At 38.4% G+C, this 27,172-nt stretch overlaps 1 protein-coding gene across 1 annotated transcript in view; it reads right to left on the bottom strand.

Annotated features, from left to right (window-relative positions):
- LOC126456935 (60S ribosomal export protein NMD3) overlaps positions 1-27,172 on the bottom strand; it is a 99,153-nt gene that overhangs the window by 31,904 nt on the left and 40,077 nt on the right. The window contains exons 5-6 of the mRNA XM_050092871.1: positions 12,397-12,505; positions 1,061-1,211 (exon numbers count right to left, since the gene is read on the bottom strand). Coding sequence (XP_049948828.1) covers positions 1,061-1,211; positions 12,397-12,505 — 260 coding nt within the window. The remainder of the gene's footprint in view (positions 1-1,060; positions 1,212-12,396; positions 12,506-27,172) is intronic.

Genomic DNA, 27,172 nt, shown 5'->3' with positions numbered 1-27,172 from the left:
TCCAAGATGCTGGAGCTGGCGGTCATGTGTGTGCGAGGTGTGCTTGATTCTCTCTCTCTCTCTCTCTCTCTCTCTCTCTCTCTCTCTCTCTCTGTGTGTGTGTGTGTGTGTGTGTGTGTGTGTGTGTGTGTGTGTGTTTTAGTGAATAAGACTGTGGCCGAAAGCTTTATGGAGTGTCTCTTAATTGTGACTGTCTGCAATTTGATAGGTCTTCTTTAAGATAAGTATTAATCTGTCTTTTCCTAAATTGTTCATTACATTCTTGTTCATTTACAGATTTTAATAAGTGAAATGATGTAGCTATAATAACTGCTGCACAATTTAATTTACTCTGAGTCCCAAAACTTAAATAGCTCACCATTTTGCATATTGACATACATTTCCACAGCTGAAACGAGTGACATGTGGGAAACAAAATTCCAAGAACTGATGTGGGAACTCACGCGGTATCCTCTGCACTGAATTTCAGGACACAATCACAGAGCCATTGCCTTACATTTACAAATTGACTTGCATATGTTTACTACTAGTATTGCTTATCAACTTGCATGCATTTTAAGCATTTTTTTTTTTGCAGTTAAAACTTAAGTGAAATTATGTAGTCACTGCTATTTGAGCTTATAAAACATTTTTGAAAGAGGTTTTCAATCAAATTGTTCATTTTCCATTGAAACTATCTCCATTTAGGTAACCATTCATAAGTGACACATCTCACTATTAAAAATTATGTGTAATAATTTGCACGACTACAGAAAACGTAAAATCGTGCCGAACTACAATATTGTTTCTTCTTCTTATATTAGGTCTCCAACCTTAGAAACAAATATATGTGCATTAAATGCATATACTGATAAATCAAAACTTATCATGAATGTATTACAAACTTTCCTTTTATAAACAAACCACTATATTTTCAACTACCAGAGTTGCAATGCACTTAGAATACTTTTTCTTAGTGAATATGAATTGTATATGCAACACCAAGTTGTCAAAATGACACTGAATAGCTTAAGTAATACTTATTAATTTTATAACGCAAAGATGATAATAGCAAACTAACCTGTACGTGAATTTATAGTTGTAGATATTACTGTGTATATCATGAGAAATCAGTTTCTTAGAGTGTTGATACCTGCAGGGAAGCACAGTTGTTAAGAAATCAATCATTTTTCGGGCATGTCCTTCAGTTGCGTAGAAGAAGTCAAGTCCCTCTATGAAAGAGGAAAACAACTAATTAAACACTAATATTTCACTGAACCGCTACAGAATAAAAAATAGGTAAATCACACAAAGACAATAACAAGGCACTAATTTCACAAGTAACTGATCCTTAAACAAGAAGAGTTCACACGTAGAAGGTAGTCTTTCCCTTGAGTAATTACTGGGTACAAATGTAAATCATCTATGGTGGATGATAACTGTGCATCACACAGTAAATATCAACTTAAAATTTTTTTCAATACCTGGAATGGAATCTATAACAAATAGCTGAACAAATTTGGCATATAATTACACACTGATCAATGCATTCTCTAACATCCATCCCTCCAGTTGTACATCAATCTCAGATGAGCCGTACTGACAGTTCGAAGTCAGAGGGATGATGGATAAAATTTATGATAATAGCTATGAGATTTCTGCTGTGTGCTCAGATGCTCGCATGGCAGAACACTGCCAATAAAATTTGAGTCCTGGTGCCAGATAATGTACAGATTTATATGAAAGCATACTATGCCATTGGATGAGAGGTCTTATTGGGTAGGGGACACCTACTTTGTAGTGATGGATAAGCTCTCCTTTCAGTTACCACTCACAGGAAAAATAACAAAGCAGTTTTCTTCCTTCCAACAGTAATATTTTTATTTGATGAAATATTCTGTGCCAATGGAAAAATTCAATTAAAAAGCTGCAAGAATACAGCTCCTTTGTCTCCCTGTAATGAAATATTTTGTGCTTCACTCGTCTATTTACATACATGAGGTTTGTCTTCCTATAGATTGCATGTATCTTCTTCATATAGCTTGGTGGCTAACTATTGGGCTATATATTCGAAGGTCCAAGGTTTAATCTTCTGCAGGTCTTAATACTACTACTTTCGTTACTTCATCTGCCCCTGTCAATGATTAATAATTTGATTGCACAATGGTTCAGAGTCTACATAAAACTATAAGTTCCCGTAAAACTGGCAAGGTTGGAGCAAGAAAAGTGCATAGTACCTCTAATAGGACCAAGCCTAGTACAGTACTGACTTTTACACTGACATTTGGGTTGATGACAAGTTTACCTTCCTAAATCTTTTTCAATTTAAGCTTCTGCACAGACTATATACACTTTCTCTATTCATGCAACTGCTTATGATTATCTCCAAAGGGGCTTCCGAATAAGACACACATGTGTGATTTTGTAAGTTTTCCTGGCAAAATAACTATTCTCTTCTCAGGGTTTGTAGCCAGATCTTCAAGTCAAGTTGAGACAATATTTCGATGGTGAAACTGGCCATCATCTTCCGGTGAGATGTTTTTAGTGCTAAACATCATTGAAATGATGCTCCAGTGAAGCCAGCATCTCATTATAGCTGAGCAGAGGGTCATGGTAATGAAAGTTTGATAAACTTCTGAAGAAGAAGAGAAAACAGAAGTGTGCCTCGATTTTCTTCCCAGGGTGCTATAATGAAGGTATTATTGCACAATTTGTTTATTTTATTAATAATAGGTGTGTCAATACTATCAAGATGAATGCTGGTGCTGGTAAGGAAGCAAATTTGTTTCACTCTTAGACAACTGGATATCATTCCTAAAGATTTATTTTTCTTGCATTTGGAAATTTAAGCACTGCTTTCAATGGCTTCCTAGGAATAGATGGATGGTGCCACATAGATTGTGTCAGACTGGGTGCATAAGAGTGCCATCACCAGACAACCCTCAAAATTTGAGCATCTTCTTTCATGTTCCACAATATTAGATGATTTTCATTGACAGACTATCATTAATCTTATGTGTATGGGACTGGATGGTATCACTGTGGCCATGATGGAAAAAGGCCTAAATTGTTCTCCCACTATGAAGAGAATTCCCCAAGGAATTTATCTGTTCTGTAGAACAAGTAGTATTCAGTTCCTCAGGGAATTGAATGGAAGAAATCAGGCTTGAGGTGCATTACACATTATGCCAGGCTGCTGCCGAAGAATAATATCAATTCTGCGGAAAGGGCAGTTACTCATTCTATTAGAGTAAATAAAGATATAGTAGTTTCACTAGCAGACAAAGGAATTGCATAATCATCATCACTTGGTGGACTGTGCAAGTAAAATGGATTACTTACTTAATGCTCCAATTTACTGAAAAGTGAAGAACGGCGCAAATGAAATGACAGAATTGCACTCCTGAAAAAGGTGCTGGATGTCCAAAGATGATATTAAAAAATTGTGGCCCAGTGCTGCCATTTTGCTGAGATCATATGGTTTACCCAAAATCCACAAGGAAGAGGTGCCATTTTGCTCCATTGTTATAGTTCAATTCTTTTATCTTGGCGGCTTGTGCATGCCCGCCCAGACGTGGGAGATTGCTGCATTGCCAGTTGCAAACGACGCACGTGCCAGTATAAACAGTGCTATAGTATAGTATAGTATAGTTCGCAAACTTACGTTTAGGGGGGAGTGTGCAGTTTATGACGTAAAGCTACCATGGCCGCATTAACCCTTTCCCTGCTACAGAGATGTGCTCCCTGCATTCCGTGCGATTTTGTCATCACTGCACTGCTTGCCTGTGCGGACACATGGTGTTCCGACTGCTTTGACACACTTATCATTCGATTTCACAAAAACTATTTGGCCCAAAAAATTGATTTTTACACATCTTCTTGACTGATACCTTCCCCCACATAAATGACTTCATTTTGTTTCGATGTTCAACGCAGTTATTGTGCAGCATTAAACGTAGTAAACCATTGCACGAAATTTTGAAGAGTTTGCAGAGGTAAAAGTCCATAGTGTACACCTAAATTTCATATAAAATTTACCATATAACAATATCTCATTTAATTTAAGTACCAGATAGGTGTCGCATGTAATATTGAGAAATATTCCGTCTTTCGTGACTGTAATAAAAGTTTATTTACACCAGGTGCGTATGGCTTTATTTTAAAGCACTTCAATCAAAAGGAAAAATACATTAAACAAAACTGTGGGTCACCCAATGATACCAAATCTGACAAATTTGTGGTCAAATTTGTTATAATTGGGTGTCCCCTTCCGAGAGGAACTAATTTTCATTAGGATTTCTTTTGGCTCTGTGTGTCGTTTTCAAGAGATTACAATGTCCCCAGTTAAAATGAACACCCTTTATAAAATAAACAGTGTTTATAAATTGGGAAATATTCCATCTCTAGTGACTGTCTAAAACATTCTGATTAAAACAAAGTTGGCGAAGTACACAAAACTGAATTGTGGATGTAATAAAACATAGAAACTAAAATGTATTGTCAGTGAGGCGCAGTGTGCAAACAATTTGTGTTTGTCATAACTGACAGCAAATACTTGCCAAAACACTGAATATGATGTTGCCAAAGCAGCGACGCAAAGAATTGCGTGAGACAGTCAAGTAGCTCGGCAACGTATGAGCCGAAATTCTGCTCTAAATAATACTTTTAATACTGTCGCAAAAGAATATAAATGTGGATAGTAAAACAGCAACTGCGGAAGAGAAGATATACAAACAAAACAGATAACACGAATATTGTATGTGTGCCTTTTCATTGTTTTTAATTGCTGTGAAAAGAAATATTGGAGGACAAAAGTAGAAAAACCGAAAACTTATTATGATTATAATGAAGAGACAAAGCACTAGAAATTTCAAAAAATTACATTCAAATGAATAAAATTCATGAAGTAAGACACTTCGATATTGTTTTTAAATAAAGAAAATATTCAGCACTGAACGAGGTTTGAACTCAGAACCTTACTCTTTGCATTCAAACACCTTAACCATTACACTAACGAAACTCGTCAATCAATAAGACTCCTGGAGGACTCTAAAACATCATGCAAAATACCGACAAACACTTTTGGTATGACTATGAATTACTCACGTTTCATCGAAGTGCAATAGGAAATAAACAATTACCGCTGTTCTTTATTGCAAAAAAGCGGTTCGTGAGAATGATACAAACACTCTTCCTTGCTATCACCTGAATTAGGAGGCTTATTGCTTGTTTGGTTTAGTTAATTAATAGAATATGAAGCAATTGGTATAAAGAATGCTTTTTCCAAACTTTCGATAAAAGAAAGTGTGCTACCAAGACATTGCGTTTGTTCTATTACTTTATTTATGACTGAACGTTTTCAAAACTGAAGACACATGTCCGTGCTCTGTACTACAGTCGAGCTCTGGCAACATCGTTCTCTGTTCATTGGCTGACTGTGTTTTGTGACGTCAGATGTGCAGAACGAACCTAAACTCGGCCGCCGTCGTAAATGACGCGCACTATAGTAATTTGAGTCTTGGGTCTCCACCCATAACATGGCAAAGCATTTTTGGGGGTGAGGATTGGGAGGGAGGGGGGGGGGGGGTTCTTCGTCTCTTCATCAGCAAGTGTGGACATTACACCCCAACTAACTGGAATTTATTCAGCATATAAATACATTACAGATGGGCTCCTCAGACCTGCTTGTAAGCTTTGTGTTGATAAACCCCTATCAGCCACAACTGCTGATATGACTTTGAAAAAAGCACTCAAGACAGCGATTTTAAAACAAACATGTTTCTGGATATATGCTGATATCTCTTTAATTTGGCCACACGGAGCTGATACTCTTAAATGTTTCTTAGGACATTTGAATCCCCTTCACCCCAGCATTAAGTTTACAACTGAAGTGGGGACAGATGGAAAGCTCCCATTTTTGGATGTTCTCATTTCTTAGCAAAATGGTGGCATTGTTATGTATAGCATTTACTGGATACCTACACGTATTGACCAGCACCTGCAAGTGACTAGCTGTCACCAAGCAAACCAACTCAATGGGGTCCTTAGGATGCTGGTCTGACGAGAATGTGCCACGCCTAATGCAGTGGCTATGAAGCAGCTCACCTAGATCTGGCAGAGCAGGGCAATAACAAATAGCACAATGATCCGGCTAGTTGAAACAGTCGTGTTTTCTGTCTTCTTTTATGGTTGCGAAACATGGACACTCAAGGCCAGAGACAAACAGCGCATTGATGCGTTTGAGCTTTGGTGCTGGCTTAGGATGCTACGCATAAAATGGACCGAAAGAAGAACAAATGTGTCCATTATTGAGCCATACGATATCTCCAGATGCCTTTCTTTTCGAGTCACTGAAAAAATTCTCCAGTTCTTTGGCCAAATTGTGAGAAGAGATGGAGAAAATCTAGAAAAAAATTATCTTGCGAGGAAAGATTGAAGGCACAAGACAAAGAGGAAGATCAGCGAGCAGATGTATAGATCAAATCAAGATGATCTCCAGTCTACCTTTTCAGCAGGCACTAAGAGAAGCTGGCAACCGTCCGGGATGGAGACACTTTGTTCACGGGGTCACGACACTCAGCAATGAGCACAACAACTTCGCTTATCACAGGAAACTGGACACCAAAAGTTTGCACTTGAATGGAATGAATTCCCTGAGTAGCAGATCCATCGAGCCTTGGAGTTAAGATCATCACCAAAAGTATAGCATGATGAATCTACATCAAATGCTTTCCTACCATATGCTGGGTGATTATAATCTAAACTAGGGAAAATTTTTAAGAAATTTTAACATCAAAACTGTGTTTATTCTGTCAGCCAAGATTAACGACATTTTGGGTTCTGTTAAAGATGACCTGGGGCTAAGGAAGCCCAGTGTTCGTAATGGTAAAGCATGAATTGGTCAAATTATTCACACCACCCACCTCAATTACCAAAAGGTTAGGCCAAAAGCAGAGCTGTTTGAAGAAAGAAGCAGCATTGTCATCTGGATTCAGCTATTGGCAATAATGACTGGTAGGATCAATGACTGACAGATCACATGTCCCACGATCAAAGACTGCTCCTCATATTGCCTTGTAGGCAGTAGTTGGACAGGCATAACTGGCCTAAGGCCTAATATGTGGGTGGTGTTTACATTTACTATTCATACTCTTTAGGACAGGTGTGTGGAACTTTGTTGCCACACAACCAGGGCTGGTTTGAGAATTTTTTTTGCAATAGTGACATATCATCATCATCATACATTAGTTGTCACTGTTTGGCCTCTTGGTAATAACTTTAAATATAACTCAAAATCTAGTAAGTGTAGAAATGAGTAGTTTTTACTACTACTTAATGGTACACCCTGTGTACAAATCTTGCACTAGATGTGGCCCCCATGCAGCTGCTTATGTCACTTGGGTCTTAGACTGGCCCTGCACACAAGGTTATAACGATCTGAAAAATCGCCATTAGCAAATCTGTGCTTAGTTGAGGAACACACAATTAAATATAATGAGAATTGGGTGTTTCATTACTGGCATTTTGCTTGAAGGAATCAGCTGAAAATGGGATGGTTGATAATCTTATTAAAAGGTAACTGCTATTCCCTGAACAATTTGTGGAATCCACGCTGATCTGCATTAAAACACAATTTCTCATTTGGAAGAAGAATTTGACAATTAATTTCAGCAGGGATAGTTCACTTTTGTCTGTCTTCATCACCAGTGGCACTGCTCACATCCTCTGCAGCACTAACAGTGCTTGGTGCATGTGCCAAGTACTCTCTGTTGGCCTGTAAGTGTGCCAGCTTCAGCAAAGCATCAGCCCTATGACACTCAGCAACAGCAGTATCTTACCCAAAGATGACAGCCAGCTGGACTGTTGAAATATTCTATCAATCTGACTTTAATATCTGGTTGCAACAGAAGAAGATAATCACAAGCAACGCAGGTGTTTGCCATACACAACTAGAAATTACTTAACACTGTATAGTGCCTAATCAATACATTTTGTAGTACACACACACATTAATGATGAAACACTTTGTTAAATAGCACAGCAATTTCCTTAAAACCACATAAACACTAATTCATTTTGCTGTCTTATTAACTCTAAACATGTTTAGAGAGGATGGCAAGAGAACATTACACACTTGCTTTCAATTTGTTTATTTATATCTAATATGACTAAACTACTATTTGCAATGAAAGATACACAATGTCATGGATTTACATGGATTAACATACTCGGCAATTCTGTATCATTTGCTCTTCATTCTGAACTGTGGGAAGTGGCATAAGTAAATGTGGTTTACAGTGAATATTGGAGGAAATTATTCCATTTAGGGGATGAAGGGGGGAGGGGGGTGGGGGGGGGGGGAGGAGGAGGATGCAATACGGAGACCACTGACAAATTCAGAGAGACCTCCTGGGGCTACGGAGTGTAAAGAGGAACAGTTAGATCAAGGAATCATGGCAAGAACCAAACGAAACAGATAACAGAGATTAGGAAAGTGTGGAAACTGGTATCTAGTGGGAAGGAGATGTGGGTCCTCCTTATAGCAGAAGAGTTGAAGGGGGAGTAAGAGGGGTGAAGGAAAAGGACTGGAGAGGTTTAGGGAAGTTCAGAAAGGCACCCAGAACCCTGGGTCAGGGGAGACTTACTGGACAGGATGAGTAGAAAGTAACGAAATGATAGGCAGTTTGTTATGAAGGTAATGACTGGCACTATGAGATGCAAGATATTACAGTTTTTTTTAATGAATATTTTCTTTAAAATCCTTTGGGAAAGATTGCAGATCAGCTATCTTGCACTTGTTGCTGTCCATGCAGAATTGAGAGCCTGCTTACTGCTGAGCCAAATATTACACAGTACGAGAGCTTCGGCTTGAGAGCTTCACATCTCCATTTCTTGCTAAGCCAAAGTGAACTGGCCACCTAGCAAACTTACGGTAAACCACGCTCTGTTTGAGACAAGCTTTAGGGAGTGATGGTCACTTTGCTACCCACAGCATACCATGTGACTTCATCACTAGTCAGTTTATCTCGTATATACCATTGTTTACCACCTCTGGATACATCCCAGGATGTATACGCGGACAAGAAAAAAAAATTCCCGGATTTCCCGCTTAAAAATACACTTTCTCTCGGGTGGAAACATAGTTTTTCCCTGTGATTTGACAGTATATTTTCTCTCAGAACTGTATAACTTATCAATCCCTTGAATGGTTATGGTTTTATACATGGGTGTAGAATTTCCCGGCGCTTTAGAAAACGCAACTCAGGGGAAAAAACACTTTTTGGAAAGATGTTTGATGTGCAGTCATGTGTACGCTGCATATTTTCATATTACGAAAGTATAAATTCGAATTCCACCAAACACCGCATGTTACTTTCCGAAGCACTGAAATCGATATTGCGATGCGTATTTGTAAGCCAGTCATAGCTCATGTTACGTGATCATCTTGCCAGCCAATGACAGCGGATATTCAGAGCTTCGGACATGTGGTGTAGTCAGCCAATAGCAACATCACTGTTAAGTACCGTGAACACATGAACAGGAAAAGTTAATGGTTTAAATTAACATATATAATGTTGCTACAAGAAAAACAAAGCTTTCACAAATAATATTGGTCTCTAAGGCCAATACGCTGCAAGAGAAGCTAAGCTTTCACATATAATGTTGGTCTTTTATTCACGCATTAAATTTTAAGATATATCACACAAATGTGAGAGTAAACAACATAAAAGTGTTATCTTCTCGGCTATAAATTCTTCTACATGGCTCGTCATCAAAGAGCTGATTTTTAAACGAGTCCCAGATTCCCAGTGAAGTAGGCATCAACCTGATATTAAGCTTTTCAGTATGGTTTCGGGATGTAAATTTCCTTGGGTACCAGTACTTTGTTATCTCATGTCTGGTTCTTTGTTATGGCATAATGCCACACGTGCTATAAGATGAAAACATACACTTGAAATGCACTGAACAGTTGAAACTAGCCAATAGTTTGAAATTAAACCCTTTGTTTCAAATATATTGACTGCCTCAGCGGAAAAGATTAATAAAAGAAAATTTCTTCAGCAAACCGATAAAAATAACTTCATTGTTCTGCATGGCAATTAATGCTTGACTGTCAGAAAGGTGGAAATAAAATAAAATCTGAAACTAATGACGTATTTTAGCCTTCCGTAATTAAGAGAATGAATTTTAATTCACATGATAGCTCCCTGCCAAAGAAATCAATTTTGTTTTCATTTGATGTGAGTGCAGTAGACAAAGAGGAAACAGCAAAACCACTAAATGTAAACACTGGTCACGTGGAGACTACCCACTTCCCTATTACAACTCAGACTGCTCTGCACACCAGACCCGTATTTACGATATTTCCGAACCGGGGCAATAGTAAATAGTGGCGTCCCTCGAGCATTTGAGATAGGACGTCAAAAATTTTAAAAAATCGAATTTTCTACAATATGTTCATTTTGTAGTGCACATCTTTCTGAAGAGTCTGATACATAAAACCTATGTGCCCGAGGAATTGTAAGACATGTTATTTGATCTTAAGTGTGCCAAAGTGCAGCGCCACACCTCTTCACACAGCAATCTTCTATTGCACGTCACTGTATTACGGTCTGTGGAATTGAAACGTGTATACTTTTTACTGGATGCCATCAAACTATATTCAGGACAGTGGAAACTAAAATGTTTTATGGTGCCTTTCCTGCTTCCAGTCGGCCAGTTTGACATCCTGCCCCCTCTCAGAAAATTTGCACTCTTTATTCCCTATTAGCTAACAACTTGCTGCTTTGTGTGACATAAAATTAAGTATAGGATACATAAAACCAGCAAAGAGAAGAGACAAGCAAGACAGAACACAATTCTTCAATCCTTAGCTCCCAGAATTTTTTCTCTTTAATCTTGCTACAGCTTTACGTGGCATGCTTTCCTTTCTGCGAAAGGATCTGTTACCTCACCACAATTTGTCAAACGTTTTGCTACATGAAAAATCGAAATGTCGCTGTCTAATACTGAAAAAGCTGTAATTACAAATAGGCCCAAGACTGGTGCGGTTTCTCGATCTGATTACCTGTATTTTGTAACTGTCTGCGACATAAAACAAAATAGGCCTTTATAATACTGTAGCAATTGTAACACACGCCAAATAAACGAGACTGTTTTGGCACAAATGGTCATTTTTATAACACGGCAGAATATAATTCACAAAGCACCAATATCAAAATATACCTATTAGGCCTACTATAAGCAAAAAGCTTTACGTTAGGAAATAGTTTTACACTTAATTCATATGCTCCAGTTTCTCAAGCATGAGATCGAATAGTAGTAGTGCGAAATTTTTATATAAATTTGGAATCGTCATATTCTTCCATAATTTAAGTGATGTCACCGTTTCTTCTCCTTCCTCGTTCTAACAAACAATGTTGTCATCACTAATTCTGTATCTATTCCTGCCAGTGTCAAAGCTTATTCGCCGGTTAACTCCACTAACTTTGCCGGAATCACCAGTTTAGTTATCCTGCGATTATTCTCCTGTTAGGCATTATTACATGTTCGTACAACGCGTTTTCCACGCTACTTCCAGAATAGACCTTAAAGCGGCTGCTAGCCGGAGACTGTACAACTGGCCCTTGTTAGTATATCGATCTGGCCAAAAATTTTATGTCAAATTTTCATTTTCTTGGATACACCGAGAAGATAATACGTAGTCTTTCTTACCTGTTATTCCTGTTAGTCGTTTATTCGCACTCCGGTAGTCTGAATCTATAGATTTCGCTGGTAATCATAACAACGCTCATCATTCGCAAACCCAATCAACCACATAACCAGAGGGGTTGGCTTTCTTTCGTTCGGCTACACTCTGCTCAGCTCGTATAGCCCCTTTTGTCTGCAGGAAAGTTTATTTCTAGATGTGACGAGGATTCCCTGACAGAGACATCACGTACACTATGCATGCATTCACAAATCAACTAATGATTCATTCAGAAATCAACGTAGAATGTGTTCAACAATGTTCAAAAACCGACAGGGACACATTTCAAAGTCATACGAATAATCGATAGACCAACGTGCGCTGGATGCTAGGCGCTTTGTGAAACAAGGTTTTTTCCTCAGGAATATGAATTGGCCTAATGCAAAGACCCACACTGTTCATTGACTTAATAATGTTCTCATCACCAACTGGAGCGGCTTTTAATTAAATGAACATACATATGCAGAATCAGCTCCCTCAGAACATGGAGAAGCTAAAAATTCAAATGACCATTCTCGTTACAACATTGTGTGTCATGCCTGTTGATAGCATGGGGCAGATGTAAATGAAAAAGATTTTTATCCTGCTTGGCTTATCTGAAAAGCAATGGAACATGAAACCACAAACTGATGAAATAGTTTTTTTCTTCCAATTAACTACAAACTTACCGTGTATTGGTTTAATTCCTAAGGTATGTTCATGGGCCTTGTGCTTCAAGATTAACTGTTCCAAGTAGTAGAAAGTCTTCTTATTTTCACATTTCTGCCTTACTTGAACCTGCATCAGCAACAGAAGAAAGAAAGTAAGGATAAGTTATCTACAAGTAAGAACCAGGATCAGCAAACCATGTTGTTGGCACATAATATATAAACACTTTTCACGATATTTTAAAATCATTAACTTATAGATATAATGCACTATTTGAAATGTCAGCTCACACACTGTTAGAGTATCTTCAACAAGAATCGGTGGAAATAAAAACAAAAGCTTTAGGTGCCAATTGTTGCAACGAAAGGGTTAATTTATATTTGATTGTATATTTTCCCCACATTTTTCACATATGTGGACAGTCAACTGCACCAGAGCATTTATACTGCAGGGGTAGCAATGCAAATGTACCTATTGTCCTGAATGTTGTTGGAAGATAGGAAGTGCAAGGAGCCACTGCACAAATAGCAGGCACAGAGTGCAGTGGCCTGACTGTGTGTAGTTGCATTCCATATGAACACTGCACCCAGACAATATACAACAATTTGTTATGGTCTGATAAGCAGGGGGCATTTAGCACTTCATCAACAAATGGTGTGTGGTGTTTAATCCACAAGTTGTGGACGGTAGAAGCTTCCAGTATAAACTGGGTGTTCGCACATCACAATACAGCAGTAGCTCTGTTTGGCAACTAGGAGTCAGAGTGGTCACTATTCCTGGACATTGTGCATGTGGCAGGACATACAAATTACACATATAGAAGCTATATGAACACGGCAATGGAGGACAAAAGTGTAGGAAAATGTTTCTGAGTTAATTTCATCTCATGTTGCTGGTTTGTGCTTAACCTAACGTCTTCTCTCATGGGGCATTATCACTACACTGTACCCATTTAATTGTAAAACTTTGTTTGCTGCTTGGGTCCACTTAGGAAGTAATAATTGTACATTAGGCTGATGTGTTGTTCTTAGTCCTCAGTATCAGAGTCTACCTTTGTCTTTGACTTCTTTGATTCAAAAGTATGCAACCAGCAGATCTCATTGTCTTAGCTGGTTGGATATTGAAATTATTATCTGCAACATCTACCCCCATGAACCATGGACCTTGCCGTTGGTGGGGAGGCTTGCATGCCTCAGCGATACATATGGCCATACCGTAGGTGCAACCACAACGGAGGGGTATCTGTTGAGAGGTCACACAAACGTGTGGTTCCTGAAGAGGGGCAGCAGCCTTTTCAGTAGTTGCAGGGGCAACAGTCTGGATGCTTGACTGATCTGGCCTTGCAACACTAACCAAAACGGCCTTGCTGTGCTGGTACTGCGAACGGCTGAATGCAAGGGAAAACTATAGCCGTAATTTTTCCCCGAGGGCATGCAGTTTTACTGTATGGTTAAATGATGATGGCGTCCTCTTGGGTAAAATATTCCGGAGGTAAAATAGTCCCCCATTCGGATCTCCGGGCAGGGACTACTCAAGAGAACGTTGTTATCAGGAGAAAGAAAACTGGCGTTCTACGGATTGGAGCGTGGAATGTCAGATCCCTTAATCGGGCAGTTAGGTTAGAAAATTTAAAAAGGGAAATGGATAGGTTGAAGTTAGATATAGTGGGAATTAGTGAAGTTCAGTGGCAGGAGGAACAAGACTTTTGGTCAGGTGAATACAGGGTTATAAATACAAAATCAAATAAGGGTAATGCAGGAGTAGGTTTAATAATGAATAAAAAAATAGGAGTGCGGGTAAGCTACTACCAACAGCATAGTGAACGCATTATTGTGGCCAAGATAGACACGAAGCCCATGCCTACTACAGTAGTACAAGTTTATATGCCAACTAGCTCTGCAGATGACGAAGAAATTGATGAAATGTATGATGAGATAAAAGAAATTATTCAGGTAGTGAAGGGAGATGAAAATTTAATAGTCATGGGTGACTGGAATTCGAGAGTAGGAAAAGGGAGAGAAGGAAACATAGTGGGTGAATATGGATTGGGGCTAAGAAATGAAAGAGGAAGCCGCCTGATAGAATTTTCCACAGAGCACAACTTAATCATAGCTAACACTTGGTTCAAGAATCATAAAAGAAGGTTGTATACATGGAAGAATCCTGGAGATACTAGAAAAAATGGCTCTGAGCACCATGGGACTTAACATCTATGGTCATCAGTCCCCCAGAACTTAGAACTACTTAAACCTAACTAACCTAAGGACAGCACACAACACCCAGCCATCACGAGGCAGAGAAAATCCCTGACCCCGCCGGGGGAGATACTAGAAGGCATCAGATAGATTATATAATGGTCAGACAGAGAGAGATTTAGGAACCTGGTTTTAAATTGTAAGACATTTCCAGGGGCAGATGTGGACTCTGACCACAATCTATTGGCTATGAACTGTAGATTAAAACTGAAGAAACTGCAAAAAGGTGGGAATTTAAGGAGATGGGACCTGGATAAACTGACTAAACCAGACGTTGTACAGAGTTTCAGGGAGAGCATAAGGGAACAATTGACAGGAATGGGGGAAAGAAATACAGTATAAGAAGAATGGATAGCTCTGAGGGATGAAGTAGTGAAGGCAGCAGAGGATCAAGTAGGTAAAAAGACGAGGGCTAGAAGAAATCCTTGGATAACAGAAGAAATATTGAATTTAATTGATGAAAGGAGAAAATATAAAAATGCAGTAAATGAAGCAGGCAAAAGGGAATACAAACGTCTCAAAAATGAGATCGACAGGAAATGCAAAATGGCTAAGCAGGGATGGCTAGAGGACAAATGTAAGGATGTAGAGGCTTATCTCACTAGGGGTAAGATAGATACTGCCTACAGGAAAATTAAAGAGACCTTTGGAGCAAAGAGAGCCACTTGTATGAATATCAAGAGCTCAGATGGAAACCCACTTCTAAGCAAAGAAGGGAAAGCAGAAAGGTGGAGGGAGTATGTAGAGGGTCTATACAAGGGCGATGTTCTTGAGGACAATATTATGGAAATGGAAGAGGAGGTAGAAGAAGATGAAATGGGAGATATGATACTGCGTGAAGAGTTTGACAGAGCACTGAAAGACCTAAGTCGAAACAAGGCCCCGGAAGTAGAAAATATTCCATTAGAACTACTGATAGCCTTGGGAGAGCCAGCCCTGACAAAACTCTATCATCTGGTGAGCAAGGTGTATGAGAGGGGCGAAATATCCTCAGACTTCAAGAAGAATATAATAATTCCAATCCCAAAGAAAGCAGGTGTTGACAGGTGTGAAAATTACCGAACTATCAGTTTAAGAAGTCACAGCTGCAAAATACTAACTCGAATTCTTTACAGACGAATGGAAAAACTGGTAGAAGCCAACCTCAACGAAGATCAGTTTGGATTCTGCAGAAATGTTGGAACACGTGAAGCAATACTGACCCTACAACTTATATTAGAAAATAGATTGAAGAAAGGCAAACCTACATTTCTAACATTTGTAGACTTAGAGAAAGCTTTTGGCAATGTTGACTGGAATACTCTCTTTCAAATTCTAAAGGTGGCAGGGGTAAAATACAGGGAGCGAAAGGGCGAAAGGTTATTTACAATTTGTACAGAACCCAGATGGCAGTTATAAGAGTCGAGGGGCATGAAAGGGAAGCAGCGGTTGGGAAGGGAGTGAGACAGGGTTGTAGCCTGTCCCCAATGTTAACAAAAGAAAAATTTGGAGTAGGTATTAAAGTCCATGGAGAAGAAATAAAAACGTTGAGGTTTGCCGATGACATTGTAATTCTGTCAGAGACAGCAAAGGACTTCGGAGAGCAGTTGAACGGACTGGACAATGTCTTGAAAGGAGGATATAATATGAACATCAACAAAAGCAAAATGAGCATAATGGAATGTAGTCTAATTAAGTCGGGTGGTGCTGAGGGAATTAGATTAGGAAATGAGACTCTTAAAGTAGTAAAGGAGTTTTGCTATTTGGGGTGCAAAATAACTAATGATGGTCAAAGTAGAGAGGATATAAAATGTAGACTGACAATGGCAAGGAAAGCGTTTCTGAAAAAGAGAAATTTGTTACCATTGAGTATAGATTTAAGTGTCAGGAAGTCGTTTCTGAAAGTATTTGTATGGAGTGTAGCCATGTATGGAAGTGAAACATGGACGATAAATAGTTTGGACAAGAAGAGAATAGAAGCTTTCGAAATGTGGTGCTACAGAAGAATACTGAAGATTGAATGGGTAGATCACATAACTAATGAGGACTATTGAATAGAATTGGGGAAAAGAGGAGTTTGTGGCACAACTTGACAAGAAGAAGGGACCGGTTGGTAGGACATGTTCTGAGGCATCAAGGGATCACAAATTTAGCATTGGAGGGCAGTGTGGAGGGTAAAAATCATAGAGGGAGACGAAGAGATGAATAAACTAAGCAGATTCAGAAGGATGTAGGTTGCAGTAAGTACTGGGAGATGATGAAGCTTGCACGGGATAGAGTAGCATGGAGAGCTGCATCAAACCAGTCTCAGGACTGGAGACAACAACAACAACATCTGCAACATCTGTACAAGTTGCTGCATACAACAATATTCCTTGTGCTCCAGTTTCTCCCTGCTTATCTCAATGAGTAGAAAGAAGCCACATGGGTCAGCACTGTCATTGGTTACTATGGCTCATTAGTTCCTGGAGCAGGTGGACTGTTTTTGTTTTGCCTACAAAGTATCAAAATACTGCACTAGCTTTTATGCTACAGACTCTCGCTGATGGGAACCAATTTTGGGCAGAGAATATGGGCGTGTTCAAAACTTAAGTGCTTGGTCCCTGGACTCTATTTTAACTGATTACATCCTTCCTTATACCAGTCAAGCATAACTTAGTTGTCTAAGTTTTTGATTGAGCATTATTGCTTCTTGTGTACTTAAACTAAAGTGAAATAATGTTAAACCTAGTGTCAACATAAAAATAAGCTCACAAACAACTCACTATTATATACAGTTATTGTGGATAGTAAAAGAAGGGCCACAGGTATACATCCAAGATTCAAGACTGATCTCTACTTGACTTTTCCAAGGGAGATGCATGATGTCCTTAGTTTATACTTTGTCATTCAGCTGGGCATAGGAACTCATTCACTGTATCCCAACTATTAGATTGGTGCATAAGTTCAACGCATTTTTGTTTTTGTGTTGGTGTTCTGCTTGCTATGGGTTTATTTATTGATTGTTTTATTTGTAGTTCACTGTTGCTATTTTAGTCTACATATTGTCATTTTGTCACTTGGAGATAGTGATTGGAGCTGTGGATGCTAGAAAATGGAGTGCCAAGTGGAGAAATCTGAACATTTCCAACATATTCTTCTGTTTGAGTTTGATAGAGGGGTGACAGTAGTGGAGGTGGTCAGAAACATTTGAGCCGTGTATGGGGATAAAGCCATTGAACAGAGCATGGCTAGAAAATAGTTTTCTTATTTTAGGGAGGATTGTTTTGACATTAGTGACTCTCCATATTCAGGAAGGCTCTTGGGGTTTGATGATGACTGTTTAAACATATTAATCCACAATGATCCACTTCAGTATACCTGAGAACTGGCAAATGTGGTGAACTGTGATCTTTCTAGCATTGTGCAACATTTGCAAGAAATGAGGAAGTTTCAAAAATCAGATGTATGTGTACCACATGCTCTAAGCCAAAATCACTAGCATCTGCAGGCGACCATATGTGCACCTCTGCTTACTTGTCATCAATTGGCGCATGAACAACACCAACTATTCCTGTCCTGTATTACTGCTGGTAATGAGAAATAGTGTCTATGCCAACGAAAGGAAAGGAATGGTTGGGTCCAAACACAAAGCAGCAACTCCCTGTACAATGACCTGTGTGCATCCACAAAAGATAATGTTACGCATATGGGGGAACAGTGATGGTGTGGTGTACTACAACTTGCTTCCCCGAGGTGTAGCTATCATGGCTGAAATTTATTTTCAACAAATGAGATGCCTTGCACACACAGTCCATAACAACAAACAGGAAGATGGTGTGAAGTGATGCTACTCCACAATAATGCCCACCTGCATTCTGCTAGACTGACGCAAAACACTATACATGAGGTGAGTTGGGAAGTTGTTCCACACTGACCTTATTCACACCAAAAACTCTCCAATGAACTTCCTTTCTGGATGAAAATGTGCTCCAAAGATGGCTTGAAAAGTTATTCGCCTCAAAAACCATCTAATTTCTCCAATCACAGAATTGAAAAGTTACCCCTACATTGGCAGACTGTTGTAAATAGTGAAGGAGGATATATTATTGATGACTAACATCTCTGTTATGTGTATCTGTTGTGTTTATTAAAATTATGGAAAAATGTTACAAACTTGTGCATCAACCCAATACGTAGAAGGTATGATCAAAAAGTAATGGGAAATTTTGTTTTTTAAAGAATCTTTAGTTATTCATCAACTTCAACTTTGTGCCCTTCAAAGTAATCCCCCGCAGATACAACACACTTGTGCCACGACTTTTTCCAGTCCTGGAAGCACTTCTGGAACTCACTTTTTATTACAGTGTTCAGTTCCTCTGCAATTCTGCTTTGATCTCATCAATGGTGGCAAAACAATGCCCTTTCATGGTTCTCTTCAGTTTCGGGAATAGAAAGAAGTTGCAGGGGGCCACATACTGCTGACACGGTGGCTGAGGCAACATAACTGTTTTGTTTTTAGCCAGCAAATCACAAACAAGCACTGAGATGTGAGCGCGAGCATTGTCATCATGCAATTTCCATGAATGGTTTTGCCACAATTCTGGTCATTTTCTTTGGACTGCTTCACACAAATGGAGTGTAATTTCCAGGTAGTATTCCTTATCAATTGTACAACCATAAGGCATCAACTCATTATGCACTACCCCACTGTACTTAAAGAGAACAGTGAGAATAACCTTCACTTGTGACTTTTTTCAGTCTTGGTTCTTCAGATGGTTTCCATTGGGACAACTGAGCCTTGGTTTGAAGTCATACCCATGTTTCGTCACCTGTTATAACCTTCTTCAGAGGTTCTGGACCACTGTCGACTTCATTTGGCAATTCCTGAGTGATGTCTATGCAACAGTGTTTTTGATCGAAATTCAACAATTTTGGAATAATCTTTGCTGCTACACTTTTCATGCTCAAAACGACAAAAAAATTCCTGCCGGCAGTACACCCTTGGACTGTTCGAGCAAGAAATACGCTGGGAGAAACTGAAGAATCAGAATCAAAATCAAAAGATTGCTTGGCATGAGATAAAGGATATGCCAACATCATCAGCAATCTCTCTGATGGAGATTTAGTGATTTCCTAGAACCATTTTCTTTACTTCTTCCACACTGTCATCAGTAATTGATGTGCTAGGGCATCCAGGGTGTACTGTCATCTTCAAAATTTTCTCAACCCTCTCTGAAATGTTTGCACCACTTTTATACTCTTGTCTTACTCATAACAGATTTGTCAAAAGCTACATTCAACATTTCAAATGTGTTGCAGCACTTTATTCCACTTTTCAGGCAAAATTTAATGCAAATTCTTTAATACATCTTTTTCCAAAGTAAAAATTTGCTGAGCACTCGAAAACACACAATCTTTTCAACTGTCAACAATAATCCAAATATTCAAAACAGCTGAAAATGCAAACATATATCAAGAACATGTATACAAACAAGTTAAAAGAAATTAAAAATTAAGTGTATAAAGCCAGCAAAATTTCAAAGGAAAAAATCCCATTACTTTTTGATCACAACTTGTGTATGAGCCTTAGAAAACAATTTATTATGTTCAAGTCTCAGTGATTAAGTGGTAAAATGCCAGATATAATGCACAGCCAAAGATCTTTGATTTAATCACTGATTAGACCCAGATCTTTATCTGTCACTTATCACTTGTTTGACAGATGGCAACATTTGTTAATCTGAGAAATGCTGAGTTGCATAGTGGTTCAGAGAACAAGTTAAGCTGCATGTCCCCCCTATGACAGGATCAATCAGAAGACTCTTCCACAGCAAATGAGTGGCAACACACTGAGCCGACAGGCCTAAGGAGGACTTATTTTCCTTATGTAGGTTAATACTACATGAAACGGAGAAATTAGTAACTAATATATCTAACACCTGTAATGCACATGAACACAGTTTACATAAATCACAGCATTCTGCACTCCACTGGTAGACAGGAAACTACTGCTATGTGTTCCTGCATGGCAGTTGCATGGTGTTCTGGGAAAGGCCACTTTCCTCACCATACGTGCTGTTCATTCTTCAGTTTACAGACAGCCTACATTTATGCTTATTTTGTGCACATATGACTAATGTGAATCACTTACTCAATTTGGTATCCCACCAGACAAAAAGTGCTTATCACACATGTCTACAATGAGGATGACAGAAGTAATCTACAAAACCACTGCCCAGTCTCATTGATGTCCACCTATTGTACATTTCTAAAAACATATTTTGTCCTTTAACATAACGAGGTCTCTCGATCGGAATGATCATCTTGATGCTGACTAGCATGTATTCCAAAAACACCCATTACGTGATACCCAACTTAAGCTTTTATCATACGACCATTAAGTCAAGCAGATGAGTACATTATTTTTTGACTTCCAAAACGCTTTTGACTCTGTGCTATACAAATATTTATTTATTTATTAAAAAAAAAAAAAAAAAAAAAAAAAAAAAAAAAAAAAAAAAAGGGGGGGGGGGGATTCTATAGGGGTATCAAACAAAATCTGTGACTGTGTTGAGGATTTCTTGATAGGGAGGACATAGCATGTGACATCGGATGGAGAGTCATTGACAGAATTGGAAATGACTATAGGCCTGGCCCACAGAAATGCATTGGAAACCTTATTGTTCATTTTGTATATTAATGACCTGGCAGGGAATATTAATATCAACCTCAGACTTTTTGCAGGTGATCAGTTACCTACAATGAAGTGCTTCCTGAGAAAAGCTGTAGAAATATTCATTAAGATCCTGATACGATTTCAAAGTGGTGCAAAGATTGACAACTTGCTTTAAACATATTTTACAAAGGCAGAATGAAACATAGTGGCCTGTAATTACAATAACAATGATTTACATTTAGAATCAGTCAACTCATACTTTACAGAATGTACTCTTACAGCACTGACCCTTAACTTGAATTTATTGCAAATCTCTTGCCCAGTGCAAAGTCCCATCTGACTGGAATGAAAATGCAGATGACTCCTGTGCATAGTAAGGGAAAAAGAGCAGATTTGCAAAATTACAGTCCAATACCCTTAACACTGGTTTGTTGCAGAATTTTTGAACAGATTCTGAGTTTCAATATAATAAATTTGTATGGAAAAGCTTCCACCCACAAATAAGTACAGAATTAGAAAGCACTGCTCATGTGGAACTCAACAAGCCCTTTCCTCACACAGTATTCTACAAATCAAGGATGAAGAGCAACAGGCAGATCCAATATTCTTACATTCCCAGAAAGCATTTCCCATTGCAGGCTTAATGAAGGTCCAACAGGATGTATACATGGACAAGTAAAAAAAATTCTCGGATTTATCTCAGATTTCCCGGTTAAAAAACACTTTTTCTGGGTGAAAATACACTTTTTCTGTGTTTAAGTGACAGTAAACTTTCCCTTGGAACTGTAAAACTTATCAATCCTTTGAATGGTTATGGTTTTATACACCGGCGTAGAACTTCAAGGCACTTTAGAAAACGAATATCCCCCCGAAAAGAAAATAAACAATGCATTTTGGAAGATCTTCAATGTGCAGAAACATGTACGGTGCATATTTTCGTATTATGAAAGTAAATATTCGAGTTCCACCAAACACAGCGAGTTAGTTTCTGAAGCATTGAAATTGTGATGCACTTTTGTAAGCCAGTCACAGCTCACGTCATATGATCTCGGCAGCCAATAACAGATCTTCACAGCATACAACATGTGATGTAGTCAGCCAATAGCAACATTACTGTTAAGAAGCGCGAACACACAAATAAGAAAAGTTAAAGGTTTAAATTAATATACATAGAGTAGCTATAAGAAAAGCTAAGCTTTCACATATAATATTGGTCCTTTTTTTTGCATGTGTTACACTTTAAGATACATCACACAAATGTGCCAGTAAAATTTTAAATAACGACATAAATGTCTGGTCTTCTGGGCTTGAGATTCTTCTAAGCGTCTGGCCTTCAAAGTGTTAAGATTTAAATGGGACTCACACACACTGTGATTTAAGAAATTCAAAGGACATTGTCGCATGTAACACAAGTCGTGTTAATTAAAATGAAATTTACTTTGAAAGTAATGCTTTTCAAACCACCATTCACAATATTTTCCTGCGACTTGTTAGAATTTGTTTTAGCAATTGTCAGAGTACCAGAAAACAGAAGTTACAGAGCATGTGCAACTACAATGATGTAGGAACAGGACATCAGATGACACTCCGTGAACATCGGAATTTCGTAAATCATACTAAAATGCATAATTTGGCTTAATGTGCACATTCGTATGTCCAGATTCACAAAGATGTAGGCCCCAACATGATATTAAGTTTTTCAGTGTCATTTTCAGGATGCAAATTCTCTTGGAGTACTAGTACTGCATTATCTCATTTTTGGTTCTTTATTATGGCGCCATACATGTCAGAAGATGGATACAAGCATTTGAAATTCAGTAAACATTTGAAACTGCCAATGGTGTGGAATGAAACACTTCGTTTCAAATAAACTAACTGGCTCTGCGGAAAAGACCAATAAAAGGTAAATTTCTTTAGCAACTCTACAAAAATAACTTCATTGTTCCACAAGGCGGTTAATGCTTGACTGCCAAACACATGGAAATAAAATCAGAAAAATGAAACTAATAACATATTTTAGCCTTCCGCAATTACATGAATGTATTTTAATTCACTTGACAGCTCCCGGCCACAAAATTCTATTTTGTTTTCATTTGACGTGACAGCTGTAAATGAGGAAGGAACAGCAAAATCACTAAAAGTAAAAGTAAAAACTGGTCACATGGAAACTACTCCCCCCTCCTCACTAGAACTCACACTGCTCCGCGCATTTGGGAATCTGGCAGCTTGTACTGCTAATACAGCTAACAGCCACACTTCACGCAGCCATAAGTGGGAGAAGATACTGATCATACACGTCTCAACTGCGCATGCACGTCAGTCTGCTGGTAACTGTTCAAAAAAACCTAATGTGAACAGCTGTGAAGTCACGTTGTCAGAAGCAGTTTGTTGTTATGAAGAATTGTATAGTCTTTGCCCTTAAGCCTTTGAAACGTTTTGCTGTTGGCAGCCACTTGTGTATGCACTGTGTTTCATTGTTGTAAATGGCGTATATCTCTCATTTGTTTTATGGTCATAGTATTGTTCTGCAGGGTGGGATACAGTAAAGTTCTTTGTTGGAGTGTTAGTTCTTATCGGTCAAAATTACAAAAATTTAACTGAAAACCAAAACATTGAAAAATTCCCAGAATTCTAAAAAAATTACCAGGTTTTTTCCGGTTTTCTCCCATGAGAAAAAGATTTCAGGGTTTTTCCCGGTTGTCCCTGGGCGTATACACCCTGTCCAAGCATACAGAATAAGTTACCAGATACGTGAGTTGCTCGGCAGTTTCTTATGTAATAGAACTCGGTACATTGTCCTCAACAGTGAAGTGTTCATCAGAGACAAGGATATCATAAAGAGTGCCCAAGGGAAGTATTATGGGTTCACTATAGTTCCCTATACACACAAACAATCTGCCGGCAGGGTGAGGAGCAATCTGCTGCTGTTTGCTGATGATGATGTAGTACACAGAAACGTGCCGTCATTGAGTGACTAGGAGCACACGAATGACAGACAAAATTTCTACTTGGTGTGATGAATGCCAGCTTGCTCTAAATGTAGAAACATGTAAGGCAGTGCAGATCAACTGGTAAAACATTTCCATAATACTCTAACACAGCACTGGTAGTGTGCTGCTTGAAATAGTCATGTTGATTAAAAAAATAGTCAATGTTGCGAAGCAACATGAAATAGGATGAGCAGGTAACATCTGTAGCAGGGACTATTAGGAGAGTTTTAGGAAATTGTAGCTCATCTACAAAGGAGACTGTGTATAAAACACTTGTGTGACCTACTCTTGAGAACTGCTTGAGTGATTTGGATTCCTGCCTGGTTGCATTAAAGGAAGACATTGAACCAATTCAGAGATGAGAGATCAGATTAGTTACTGTTCAGTTCCATTACTATGTGAGTATTATGGAGCTGATTTGTGATCTTAAATGGTGATCCCTGGAGGGAAGGCAGTATTCTTTTCACGAAATACTACTGAGTAAACTGGCATTTCGAGTTGACTGCAGAACGATTCTACTGCTGCCAAAGTAAATTTCGCATATGGACCATGGAGATACAAGAAATTATGGCTCGTGCAGAGGCACATAGACAGTTGTTTTTTCATCACTCTGTTTGCAAGAGAAATAGGAAAGGAAACTACTAGTAGTGGTACAAGATACTCTCCACCATGCATCGTACAGTGGCTTGTGAAGTATGTAGATGTAGATGTAGATAAAATATATCTGGTTTATCAATTGTTGCAATATTAAATGGAACCATCACTTAGGTTCACTCACTGGTAAGGCAAACTGAGAACTGAAGGTCATTGGCAAGATATGGGAGAAATGCAGTCAACCTACACAGGAAATCGTTTTAAAATCACTTGAAAATCCCATTTTAGAATATTCATCTAGTACTTGGGACCCATACAATACAGGACCAACAGAGGACACCAAATGTAAAAAAATCCCAGTATGAATGGTCACAGGTTTCTTTGACTTGAGAGTGTGTTATGGAGATGCAGAAATGTTTAAAACAGACTATTGAAAGTAGACACAAATTATCCTGAGAGAGTGAACTTGCAAAAATTGAAGAACCTGTATTAAATAAAAAATCTAAAGATATTCTTCAGCCCCCTATGTGTCATTCCTGTAGAGACTATGAAGAGAAGATTAGACTAATTACACAGGTCTGCAAAAAAATATTTTTTGAAAGTTGTTTCAAATTTGATAACCGACTTATGTACTTTTCAGTGCTGATTTCAAAAATGCAATCCATTTTTTTCTATCATATCAGATTTTCTCACAAAAAAGGGAGTATTTTTGGGTATAATAACAAAATTTAAGCAATTTATCAAATTTTTTCCAATGTCATAAAATTTTATTTAATTTATAAATCATGTTCTTAACTACATTTCCAGTACACTCCCATTTCTCTTTAAGCTCATAGGTTCTTATAACAACACTTTCGCTTTCTGTCAAAGCTTCTTTTATTGCTTTTCTCTTGTTGAGGAACATCTCTTTTTATCATCCAGCAGTAATCCACTATCATGTTGACATTCCATCTTCCTTGATATCTTCTTTCCATTTCTTTGATGTGTAGGTGGAATCTTTCGCCCTGCTCTTCACTTAAATCACCAAGGTTTGCAGGGAAGTAGTCAAGATGTGAGTGGAGAAAATGAACTTTAATGCTCATGTTACAGCCCAGCTTCTTAACGTTGTCTAGCATGTCTGCAACGATTGTCTTGTAGTTTGGATCTCTCTCGTTTCCTAGGAAACTGATAACAACTAATTTAAAAGATGTCTATGCTGCCTTTTCTTTTGTTTCCATTTTGTCCACAAAGTTGGGATCTGTCATTAGTTTTCTAATGTATGGTCCGACAAAGATTCCTTCCTTTAGATTTGCCTCAGATAAAAAAGGAAACTGTCCACAAAGATATCTGAAATACTCCCCTTCTATAGGCAATGCCTCAACAACTTAATGTGAAGTGGTGGAAGTAATACCTTTTTGGGATCCACAAGGCTTTTCCTCTCAACATTTTTAAGCCCTACCTGTAAGGTTTTTCTCAAGGGCGAAGCTTTTTTATGTAGTGTTGCTTTCTGTCTCTACTGTCCCATTCACAGAGAAAGCAAGGGAACTTTGTATAGCCACTTTGTTGACCAAGCAGCATTGAAATCACTTTTAAATCATCACATAGTATCCATTTGTGGTCTGAATAGCATTGTTTGCTTACAATCAGTTCAAGTTTTTTGTAAGATTACTTTAAGTGAACCGAGTGTCCAACTGGTATAGAAGCATACTTATTGCCATTGTGTAGAAGTACTGCTTTAAGGCTTATTTTTGAAGAATCAATAAAAATTCTCCACTCATCAGGAGCATATTCTATTTTGAAATGTGCCAAAAGTCCAGGAACATCACTGCAAAACACCAGGTCACCTTCTTGAGAGAAGACAGAGACAAACTCCTTTTCCCTCGATCAATACTAAGAAAAGGATGTACCCAGAGCCAACAAACGTTTATCTTTCAATCAAGATCCTAAAACCACTGTTGATTCTTTAAAAAGGCCTAGGTCTCAGATTGTGAGAATGGAATGAGATCGGTTGTACCAGGAATGTAGCAATCTCTGTCTTCTTCACTATCACCTAGCTGAGCCAATGGCTCGTGATCATCTATATCATCCAAAGAATCTGGAGGAGAGGGTATTGTTACTTCAGGTCCACGAGGAACAGGGCGAACGGCTGATTGAATGTTAGGGTAAGAAATATCCTCTTGTTTTTCAAATTGAAACCTCGTTATGTTGCAAGAACAAAAATAGCAGTCATCACTATGATTTTTGGGCTCCCTCGAAACCATCAATATTCCAAAACTTAAGGACTGCTTTTTATGTTGAAATCATTGCCTCTGTTCTTCAACACATACTGAACAAACTTTGT

Source organism: Schistocerca serialis, chromosome 2 (genome assembly GCF_023864345.2).
Source record: "Schistocerca serialis cubense isolate TAMUIC-IGC-003099 chromosome 2, iqSchSeri2.2, whole genome shotgun sequence".
Taxonomy (NCBI): Eukaryota; Metazoa; Arthropoda; class Insecta; order Orthoptera; family Acrididae; genus Schistocerca; species Schistocerca serialis.
This window is presented reverse-complemented; position numbering and strand designations above follow the sequence as displayed.